The 11,898-nt window shown below is 41.2% G+C and overlaps 1 protein-coding gene across 1 annotated transcript; it reads left to right on the top strand.

The window, feature by feature from the left end:
• Positions 1-749: 749 nt before the first annotated feature.
• Positions 750-11,898, top strand: LOC308139719 (adapter molecule crk-like). The gene is made up of 3 exons (XM_080509224.1): positions 750-1,233; positions 5,079-5,680; positions 8,248-11,898. Exons 1-3 carry the CDS (start codon positions 1,014-1,016, stop codon positions 8,380-8,382), a joined length of 957 nt encoding a protein of 318 aa, XP_080365350.1. The 5' UTR covers positions 750-1,013; the 3' UTR covers positions 8,383-11,898.

The raw sequence follows: 11,898 nt of genomic DNA, 5'->3' as shown, positions 1-11,898 counted from the left end.
AATGAATAAATAAATGATTACCATTCAGTACTAAAGACTAGACTGTTTTCATTTTTTCTGTTTTTGCTTCATGATACTGACTTTCAGAAAAAGGTGGGGGGTACTTTTAACAACAAATATCTTTATGAAATTGACAATACATATACATATTTTGTTGAAATCATTACAATTCCAGGTACATCGAAATAAATTAATATCATTTACCACTGTTTTCTTCTGACAATTACCCTCCCCAAATAATCACAGCATATAAATGAAAACATGAAAATGCATTCGATCAAATGAAACATTGGTATGAATAAATTGAGGTGCTGTTTTACTAAGCAAAACTTGCAGCTACTATTAATATTTTTTAATAATTTTTACTTATGTGGAATAAATGGAATCGAATTCACAAAACGATTCACAACTTGAATTAAGGAATGGGAAAATTGATCTTCGCCATCGCACTCTCGCTTTTGTGTATAGTAAGCAAGCAGAGAAAATAGAGTAAAACAAAAACAATGTGTTGATTTCCAAAACTATGTAAATATTTCACAATATTTTAGTGTCGTTTTTAAGTTTCCAACATTTCTGTTTCTTGAACATGTTTTTCTGTTCCCGGGAATGCCGAAGAATTCCGATGTTTTTGGAGGACCGTGAACGCACCGCTTCCCATTGACCAGGCATCCCTTCCGGTAGATGAGGTCAACTTTTCCCCAGATCCGCCATTTCAGTCCCGGAGTTTCTTGTTGCACATTAGTTTCTTTTTTTGGGGGGCGAATATTCCTGCGATTTTAACACTTGTTTGGCTTACAGTTTGTAACTTGTGGCGCCAGCGACTGCTCAGCCAACACCCACGCCTCGACGTTCCCGCTGGAAGTTGTTGGAAGTCGCAACGTTACGGCGGGGTTTTTTTTTTTTTTTTTTTTTTCCGGCGGCGGTGTCAGTCAACCAAAGTTTTTGTATGAGTTGCGGATAGGGAGAGGCGAAGGGGAAAAGGCCTCGAGCCTCGGACGGGATTTCTCACAGCCATGGCCGGTAATTTCGATGCCGAAGACCGTGATAGCTGGTTCTGGGGCAGACTGAGCCGCCAGGAAGCGGTTTCTCTCCTGCAGGGCCAGCGGCACGGTGTTTTCCTGGTGCGGGACTCTATCACCAGCCCCGGAGACTACGTGCTGTCCGTCTCTGAGAACTCCAAAGTGTCCCATTATATAATCAACAGCGTCAGTAACAACCGGCAATCTGGCACAGGTAACGCTCCAGTCACTCCTCTCGCAGTCGGACAACTCGCCGAACTCCATTCGCTCGACCAACATAAAGTAGTATTTTCGTTATAGGTCCGCTTTGCTATGATTTAGCTCCGGTCCATCCCACTCTCCTGAAGCCACGCCAGACTCCCATCAAAAATCGTCTGTTTTAACAAGACGATCAAGAATGTGCTATTTCTTATGCTGCTTGTCACATGTTGTGGCTTAATTCTACTGCTTTAGCAAGTAGTTTAAACATCAGTATAGGCATAAAACTCTAAAAATCTTCTCAAAGCTCCACATAAATGTAACTTTTATTCAGTTTCATTCTGCTTTGCTACGACGAGCAGCGGCACGTCCCACTTCTGACGAGCCACACCAGACTCCCCACCACAAAGCGTCTAATTCGACAATGCATATGTGAATATGCAAAAATACACACTTTGTGTACCTAGCTGTAGCTTATTTTCTGTGATTTGCACCACACGGCACATGTGGCATGTTCATTTCTTCTCTTAAGTCGACGGAAACGTTAACTTTTTATAGTTGTAATTCTCGTCGGCTCGGATTTAGCCTCAATACGTCCCACTCTCCTTACACCGCTTCTCAAGATTCTACAAGTTATTTTCAACACACAACATATATCTCTTTCGAAAATGTTCATATCCACAAATATATGGATTAATTTTGTTCTAGTGTGTGCTATGATTTATCCCCGATCCATCCCACTCTCATCGAGCTACACGGAACTCTCGTTTAAAAACACATTTGACAAGATCATGTAACTATGCTTGTAATCTTAACATTTGCAGCTTAGGTTTCTCGTTTTCAGCGTATGGAAGGATGCTGAAGAATTCGGCATTTGTTTGATTTCGATATGTTCACTGAGTTGGATGAAAATAATGATCTTTACAAGTGGTTTGTATATCCTGCCACCGCCCACCTCGCACCACTGTGTTGGACTATGAATGGCCAGTGTGATTTAATGTAGAAGACACTGTTACTCAATAAATAAACCCTACTCGGCAGTATTTTTTATCTGTTATTGAACCAGACAAAATTAGACCATATAGGCGGAATATAACAATAAGGGCCTTTATTGGAGACACTTAAGTTTGTTAATTTTTTCATAAACTGCGTGGTAAACATGCCGTTTGAATGTTAATGTATTTTTGTGAGTCTTTGGAAGTACAACACAGTACTGGGCTCGTTGTATACAATTTCAAATGATCTTGCTCACTAGGTTTAATAACAACAGTTGATACATGTCAATGTTTGTCCATAATGTCTATTCCCTGAAGGAGGTACAGCACATATAGTCTGAGATATCACGCCCCATAATGGATTGTACCGAGTGAATCAACTAAAAGGCAACAGAAGAACTTCATTCAAATCAACCACACAATCCCCACTGATAATTAATGTTTAGTGTGAAGTGATTTTTGGAAATTTGGACCTATACTGCTTGAATTGATTATGGTAAGAGCCACCAATCAGACTGACTGTATAGAATTGCAGATGACTGCAGAGGTGTGGTGGTGTTTTGTCCCCATTTGTCAGCAAGAGGGTCGCTCCGCGGCATCGAGGTGGGCTCTGGCTGCTGCTTCTTCTGCAGGAGGCTTGAATTAAACTGGGCAGGTCCCACCATCACAACTGGGGGATGATGACTGGCCAGATTGGCATTTCAGGAATGTCTGCTGCGCTCAGGTCTGCCGCTCAGCCTCAGCCTCTTATGGCTGTTGCATAATTTCTGTCCTTTGTGGGCTTTCCTTGCATTGGGCAATCTTTCTCTTCATCTCCGTCTTCCTGCTGTAAATCAAGAGTGGTCTGTTAGACAGCTGTATTATTCCACTCCGCTAGAGATTTACGCAACAGTAAGTGGATTTCTTCACATTTCAGTCAGCTAAATGCTTGATGAACAGGTTTGTGGATTTGACTTCAATAAAAAAACATTGAGCAGATGTTGCAAATGTATTTGGTTTTGTACAACAAGGCTGCCTCTCTGAGTGACATCTATCAAAATTAACTACATCGGGTAGAGAATTTAATATTTTTAAACTCTGATTTTATTGGGCTGTGAAGAGTTTTTGCATTTATGTTACATCCTTGATTTGTTAAGGAGTTTTAATCATCAAGCCTCTCAAACTAGAAATGATGACGATAATTCATCACCGAGTAGTTCAGCCCTGACATGCTGGTTAGAATTCCACTCATTTTGAGAGGTTAGTTGTTTGTACTTTATTTTTATTTTTGGAAAAATGGAATTCACACGTACACCGTACTCTGCAAAAGTTGATTATCCTGGAGTGGGAGGCAAGCTACAAGTATGCTCTTTAAAACGATGTGTTAATAGTTTATTTTCATCATTTAATGCAGATTCCATTAGGGTAGACGAGTACTCTTTGCTTTCAGTTGTTTTCAGTGCTGGTTCAGATCCTTCAGTCACTTCATCCAGTCTTACTGGCAATGTATGGGAAATTGTGCACATGTGCTACAGCTCTGCACCAAATCTTGCCCTGGAAATCCAAACTATAACATGTACAATATAAAAGAGCTCAAGCAGAAGAAGCTCGTCGACTGCTAACCGTAAGCTCGTTGGAAACTGGATACAGAGCCGATGTTTTGTTTAGTTGTGGTTTGTGAGGTGAGCCACAGTTGGCCTAGTTCAGCTGAAGGAGTTCTTTTCGCCACCTGTGGCATGATTCCAACAGTAAATCAATTCCTCTCGTGCAAGCATACCAGAAAAAGACAATAGTCCAATTAAGCTGCATGTGAGCGGTATAAATCAAGCACCTTTCTGATGCCGTTGCCAGGTGGATTAGTGTTATTATATCCCACCAGTGTGGAAATTGTTTATCTAGAAGGCATTTTTGTCTATTTTTAACAATTTATTGCATCTTGATTAGCATTGACTGTGTAAAAAGTACTACACAAATAAAGCTTGATGCATTGAAACTGTAATGCTCTCTCAGGGCCTGATACTGTTATATCACTATGAGTGAATAAAAGTCTTGCTGGTCTATTTTTGGTCCCATTTTTTTTTTTTTACTTCAGTCCAGACAGGGTTACCACCTTTGTGTCTTCATTGATATGAAGGCACAGGTTTATAGTTGTCACTGCCGATTTGCCCAGGCTCTGCTCTGCCTGCCTCCACAGATAGTCAGCTGGGATCGGCTCCAGCAACCCTGATCTTGATATTGTGGTTTAGAAGATGGATGGATGGATGGATGGAGTTGTAATGGGTTTCCCGCTGGACTCCAGCTAACTCCTGCTTGTTGTAGTATCACTGGTCATAGTTAAATGAGCCTCCAGGCCTGCAGGAAAGGCTATTAACTTTCTTTCAAGTAGTGAATCAGTGCAGCCTCAGGTTGAAATTTGATTATGGATTTACTTTCTCTATAGGTTTTTGTACTGTTGATGCTTCCTTTATTTGGAAGGTGCTGTTTTTAAGACCACAGTTTGTGTACAATTTGTAGCTTTGCCTAAGAATTATCCCCCAAAAAACGATTAGGCTACTTTAGCCTTGAAATCCTGATTATATAAAACGGTGTCAAATGCCTGCTGCACTTGAGGGTGTTTCTTGATTTTGTATCCAATAGCATCTAAAGTTTCGCCTGTATGGAGCAGCTGAGGCATCGACTTTCGCCAAAGTATGATGGAAATGCGGTGTAAGCTGGTGAAAAGGTTAATTAAATCTCACAAGCCATATTCTACTGAAAATATGTAAATATACAGAACTGAATTTCAATCTTGAACCCATTTCATGTATTTGAACACTCATGTAAATGTAACCCTATTCAGTCTCTACTAAGTTATTTCTTCAACGCGTTAACACTCTTTTCCTTCCAGGTTTGGCTCCTCCACGGTTTCGGATCGGGGATCAGGAGTTTGACGCTCTGCCAGCCCTGCTGGAGTTCTATAAGATCCACTATCTGGACACCACTACGCTCATAGAGCCTACAAGTAAGGCCAAGCACACAGGCTTCATCAGCTCCACTGCTGCAGGGGCGCCCCAGTCTGATGAGGCCGAGTTTGTCCGGGCACTGTTTGACTTCACCGGGAACGATGAGGAGGACCTGCCGTTCCACAAGGGCGACATCCTGCGCGTGCTGGAGAAGCCCGAGGAGCAGTGGTGGAATGCAGCCAATCAGGACGGCCGGGTCGGGATGATCCCGGTGCCGTACGTGGAGAAATACCGGCCCGCCTCGCCCACTGCTGCTGGCCTGGGCCCCGGTGCCGGGGGGACAGTACAGGGCGGACATGTTGGTGGGGTAGCGGGCTCCCCAGATGGAACAGGGGCCCTTCAGGCCAACCCACTAGGAGACCCAGGCCAGTATGCTCAGCCTGTGGTCAACACTCAGCTTCCCAACCTACAGAATGGGCCCGTCTATGCTCGAGCCATTCAGAAGAGGGTGCCCAACGCCTACGACAAGACAGCACTGGCTCTGGAGGTAGTAATCCCTCTCATCATTCATTCCCTCTCAAGGCTCTCCCTCTGTTCTCTGTGAAACTCTTGTTTCCTCTTTGTCGGTCTGAGCTGAGGCAGCGTAGATTGTCCTGATTTTCATAATGGCTTACTCATGCATGTGAGCATACACACAAAGTGTCTTTGCAAATGCGAGCTGACAGCGCACATGAGGACATTCACAGTGGCGATGGCGCTGTACAGAGGAACCAACGCAGATCTTTTACAATGGCCCCTCTTTATGTCCACACTGTGGCTCTATGGATTAATTGTCAATGTTACATTGTATATTCACGACTTCTCTGGCCCACTTTAAACAAAACTTGTTTTTGTAGCTTTTTTGGGCACGAATAAATAGATTAATAAATGCAAACAGCGAACAAGGTTAATCGGTATTTTGACGTCATCTGGCTCCTCGCGTCATTCTGTGATGATCTGAAATCAAGAGCTGCATCACGTTTCATGAGCCGCGCTTTTTGAAGGACGTAATCGATAAAGGATTGGTCATTTTGCTATGGCCAATCTGAGAATAAGATAATCTAGTCCAGACACAGTCAACTGGAGGCCTCTGGCCTTTCAGATTTACATTTGACCCAAAACTGAACCTGCTATAAGGTGAATTTCAAATACATGCTTGTTATAAGGAAAGGCCCAGCATTTACAATCCTACAGCTTATATTCTCATATAACCTTGTGGTACAGATGTGGAGTCACAGTTTAGACCTCTGCCAGCAAGAGTATCATTTTTATGAATCTTACAAAAGTTTACTGAAGTTTTTTCTTGGCATGGCACGTTAGGGCCACAGTGCAAGTTACAAAAACTTTATGTGGAAATCCCTAGGTGAGGGGAGGAGCCCAATAGGCATGGGTTTTCCTTATATATATTTATATTTTTTTTCATGAAGTTCTCATACGAAATGCTCATTTAAAAAAAAGTGATCCACAGCACTGATGTACAGTGAATTTCAGGATACCTTGGTGAACCATCTGTTGAATCCTGGTTTGTCTTTTGAAACCAAACAGCTCAATAGTGCTACATAATATTCCACAATATGATTTATCATTATTGTGATAGCGTCCCCCCCCTAAATACTTTACAAGAAGACTGAACTGCAATAAATTGCTTTCATGCTCTGAAAATGTTATTTGATGAATTTGTGCCAGCGCTGTGAAGACATTCAGTTCTTTGGGTGCTTTGCTGTATAAATCTTTAAAAGAGAAGAGGAATTAGCCTGGGGCTAATTTGAATTCCAGTGCAACCACCCTATGTAACGTCGATAACAGTGTGCACTCACTGGATTTCCTGATTGGCACCAACTCTCAACAGACCCTCCTCTTAAAGTCCTGAGCCGTCAGCTGGTGTCTCTCAAGGCACGGCCGGGTTTACTCCAGTCTTCTCAACAAACACAGGCGCCATTTTTTTTGTTTGAATTAACCTGAGTGGACGGCGACGTGAGATGAAGCAGACTGGAAGATGTTGTGCTGTGTTTATACACCTTTGCTGTTGTAAAAATGAGTCGCAAGAGATTTGCAGTAGCCTGCCCAAGTATAGGCTGTTGGGAAACCCCAACAATACACGAATGCCCAAACTGAAGACACTGTTTTTAGTCTGCTAATAAGATGAATTGCAGATTGTTAGTATTGAAGTCAGTTGCCAATTGCCAATAACACAAAAATATAGATGCTTCATTAAAAAAACGTTCTCGCTGTTATTGATGCAAAGAAGCAAATAAAAAAAGTACCATTCAATTCCGCGGTCGCACATACTTCTTATTTAGAAATATTGAGATTTGTTGTCGTAATCTTGCGAGTGACTTTATTAAGCGTATTCAGACGAGATGTATTAAAAAAAATTAATAAATAAAAGAAAGCTGGTATAGCATTTGTCACTGACCTAATATTTGGTTGCTGCTCAACGCTATTGTGTGCATGACTCAGCGTAGACGGAAGGAAGGGAGATGCCAGAGTTGATTAAAAATAGTTTTCACAACAATAGCCAACATTTGGATTTCTTTTATTCTATTTTTATGGTGATCACGTGCACTTCAGGATACACTGTCTGTAATGTACCTGATCTTGGCCACAACCACAGTCTTCCAATAGTTTCTGATATGAAGTTTTGCAATTGTGTTATTGAAGAGATTGCATATTGATGAAATGCCCACTGAAATGAAGACTGATGATTCAAAGCAAATATATTGTTTACCTCCAGACAGGAAAAATTGTAAAGCTGTCACACAGGTAGTTCATACTTAAATCGTGTTTCTTTGTTGTGACAAAAATATGAACTGCTGGCAGCTGCTACTGCAGCATCTGTTTTCACTTGAAATTCCTTCTAATAGGATAAATGTGTCCCTCGCAGATGAACAGTTAAAATAGCTTTCCTGCCAAAGGTTGCCGAGTGTCAGGAGGGCAAATTAAAACAGCAGACTCAATCACAATCCCAGCTTTTAGCTTTGATTTCACTGTGCCGGTTTAAATAGTGCGGAACGAGGAAGTGTGTTTGTGCGTTTTCACCCTGACTTTTGGCAATTGTCTCGTCTCGTCTCGCAGGTGGGCGACATGGTCAAAGTGACCAAGATCAACGTGAACGGCCAGTGGGAGGGCGAGTGCAAAGGTAAACGGGGTCACTTTCCTTTCACCCACGTGCGACTGTTGGAACAGCAACACCCAGACGACGAGAGCTGAGAAGCACACGCCCGTCACCTCCGGCACATCTGGAGCTGACTTCGCCGTCTCTTGTCCGTCGTTTCGTCTTGCTCGGAGAGGGAGGGGAGGGGTGAAAGGTTCAATGCAAGCACACAGTATATGAGAGCAACTGGCCGCTCCCTCCAGACGCTGCCAATGCCAAATGGGTTTTTTTTTGCCTGCTGCCATTTTTATGGCTTTCAGTCATACTAAGAGTTTACACTAAGGTCACACTGATATCGGTCTGCCTGTATTTGTTTTTTTTCCCCTTCAAGTCGGCCTTCCCATCTGTCACTGTGATACTGACATTTACTCGCCAACCCCACTTGAAGCAAAAAACTACTCATCAGAATAACGTTGAAAGATCCAAACAGGGTGGTGAGCACAAGTTATCTCCATGGCAACGCACCAAAGTAAAGAATTTACCTTGCCGACTCAAACAAGAGAAGAAAACCTCTTCCTGTAATATCAGAGTTGTAAAGATTTTAATCTCTGCTGCATTGTATTCACAGCCATTTTTCATTTCTTGTGTTGCATGTCGACAGCAGCTGCAATGAGGCTGCTTGGAAAGGAAGAATTGTCAACATCAGCTTGTGTAATAATATAATTCGGAAACCATTGCGGTCTAAACGTATTGCTCATAAGTGTTTATTTCTGCTTCAGCTGACCTGGTAGTGTCCTGGCTCACAGTCGGGGTGTGGAAACAACCTGTCAGTTTACAGTTGTGTGCTTGGTGTTTAACAAGAAGTGATTGTCGAGAGGAGGTTACGCTTGTTAAATTTGGTCTTGGCAGAGTGAAAGTGACCATTGATGTTTAATGACTTGGTGATTCTGAGCAAATCAGTAAAAGCTGCTAACCCCAAAAGATCTTAATTGACTTTGAATAAAAATGTAAGATGTCAAGCGGAAAGGAAACGGAAACGGCTGAAGCTACTTGCATCAGAATGTCTGTTTTCCAACAGCTTTATTGAGGCACATTGACCGAAATCAGGTGAATCCTAGTTTACATACCTCAAAACCCAGTATTTGAAGTCAACACCATGCATCCCACAGCAGAGTCGGCCCACTGTTTCCTTCCCACGGCCTGTGAGTATCGCTGCCCAGCGCATTTCATTCACACAACAGTAGGAGGGTAGAAATCCATGGCATGCAGCAGTCAAAGCTCTCACAAGAAGTCATGGATCAGTGAGTTTTTTTTTTTCCATGACAAGACTGTGAAACCTTTAAACACTTGATCCGTTACCTGGTGGAGAGGGACGCTCCTCCTCGCAAAGACGATTTCACCCCATTGCATCCAACACTACAAAACCAAGTCCCCTTTTTTGTACAAAAAGTGGAAAATATTATAATAGAATTGAGTATATATATATATATATATATATATATATTTACAAACACACATTACATGCTCAATACTGTAAACATGTTTTCCTTTCTTTTGACTATTTGTTACCACAGATTGTACACCCTTTTATTTCTCATGTTCCTCTTGTCAAACCTGTTCAGAGCCATCGTGGATGACTTGAAACGTAGCGGTGTGAAAAGAACAAAATGAGCTCCCTCTCACTCACCGAGGAGCGAACAATCCCCCCGAGGCTGCGTTCGAAGATGAGAGGAGAAAAGGTTGAGGGATTTTATTTTTGGCTTGTTTTCATAATACTCAATTTTGAGATGCTTTCAAGCTAAAATCCCCCCCAAAAAATGCTCAGTTATTGGATTTTCGAACAGAAGTGGTCCGTTTATGCCCATTCTCACACCACCAACATCTGCTTTAGACCCTTTGTTTCTCCTGGGCTTTTACATTTTTGAAAACACATGAAGCTTTTTTTTTTTTTTTTTTTTAAAGCCCTCATAACACACTGACAAACTGCTACTCTCGGATTTGTTTCTTTGAAGTTGAAACCATTTTACAAAATCCTCTTTGAGAATCTGCTCTTTTGGCCCCTTTTTCTCCAAATCACCCAGAGAAATGATCAAGTTGCTGTCGTGAAACTGGTTGTAAAGTGACGACACTGATAAAACGCTGTTTTTGTGAGATAAAAAAAATCCTCCTGTGGTCCTAATCTGACTGTTAATTATAAATTGTGCTTCATCATCACCAAGTCGGAAGCTCATTTATCACCCGTTTTATTGTGTAATAATGCATCAAGTGCTTCTTCATAAGCCTATCGAAAGTAGTGTGACCCCCCCCCCCTTGTAGAAGACCTTGAGTTTTAGTGGGAGTTAAAGGTGTTCACGAGGACTCCCAAGGTCATGGAAGCACTGCCATCAGAAAAAGAATTCAATAAAAGTATTTTAATGAGTGGCTGTGGCATAATAAAGCATTCGTGTAAAATAAACAAACATTGTCTATATTCGAGATGCGATGAAAAGTTTTTTTTTTTTTTTTTCAATTTTTGTTGCTTCAAAATGTCCCTGCCATTTCCCAATATTTGATCAAGCTAATATTTTGAGTGGAACTTCTCTTTCTTTTGCCGAAAAGATACAATTTCCTGGTTTTTATATCTTCTCTGAACGTCATGCATTACACACCAGATGGTCAGTTATGTAACAGTCTTGAGTTTACGTTGTGAAATTTCCCTCCATTTGTTTTATTTACATGCAAATTTTACACAAAAAAATATTTTTGTACTCATTACTGCCATATTTTTTATTATCAGAATTTTGAGCCGCACACAGTCTGTATAGCCTCGTGTATACTGTCGTTAAAATATATGCAATATTAAGAAATCTCCATCTTCCACACGTTTCAAGAAATGTTTGTGAGCATTGAGACAAGGCCACTTAGCGCTAAAGTGACTGTTTGACAGCGGTCTTAATATTTATGAAATGTGCTGCTGCAGGTGTGTGTGAGATTTACCCCAAAACATAAACATTGTGCCTCCTGCTGATGGGTTTTTATACATTAAAAGATCATTTTTGGGAAAGCCTAAAATCTTCAATGTGTCATTTGTAATGATGAATTTTACCAACATGAATAAGTTTGGATTGAAAAATGAAACTTGCTCCTCCATTGTGTTGAAGTACTGCTTAATTTGTGTGTTTGTAATTCTTGTTCAAGCGATATTTGGGCATTGTGTTGGGATGCACAGCACAGAACTCTCCCTCTGACGGTTGCCTTTTGAGAAAAGAGGATCCTCACTTTGATCCTTTACCTCCACTGTGCCACAGCAGTCACACACGGACTGATGACTACTCATTGTAATTTTCTTTTACGTGATACCACTGATAATCCCACAATATGCACCTTATCTCCTCTACGGCTCAAGAAAGTCTCATCAAGCCAAATAATGTTTTAGCCTTGTGTTTTTTGTTTGTTTGTTTTTTTTCCTCCACAGTAGTGATAATTTTACCTTTGTGCCATTTCACCCAGACTTGAAGAGGATCCGAACAAGCAAAAATAGGATTTTTTTTTTTTTAAAGAGATTGTACAATGTGTCAAAGTGTTATGAAAGTATATTATTTTCAAGTTAAAATTACCTTTTTATTTTCTGTAGCATGTAATGTGTTTAATAT

Source organism: Blennius ocellaris (assembly GCF_963422515.1).
Source record: "Blennius ocellaris genome assembly, chromosome: 14".
Taxonomy (NCBI): Eukaryota; Metazoa; Chordata; class Actinopteri; order Blenniiformes; family Blenniidae; genus Blennius; species Blennius ocellaris.
The sequence above is the reverse complement of the archived record's forward strand: the minus strand, read 5'-3'. Positions and strand labels throughout refer to the sequence as shown.

Bases quoted from the DNA above. Each gene is read 5' to 3' on its own strand.
- LOC308139719 (XM_080509224.1), top strand. From the start codon at position 1,014: ATGGCCGGTAATTTCGATGCCGAAGACCGTGATAGCTGGTTCTGGGGC. The intron at 1,234-5,078 runs GTAACGCTCCAG...TTTTCCTTCCAG, and splicing joins CAACCGGCAATCTGGCACAG to GTTTGGCTCCTCCACGGTTT. The intron at 5,681-8,247 runs GTAGTAATCCCT...CTCGTCTCGCAG, and splicing joins AGACAGCACTGGCTCTGGAG to GTGGGCGACATGGTCAAAGT.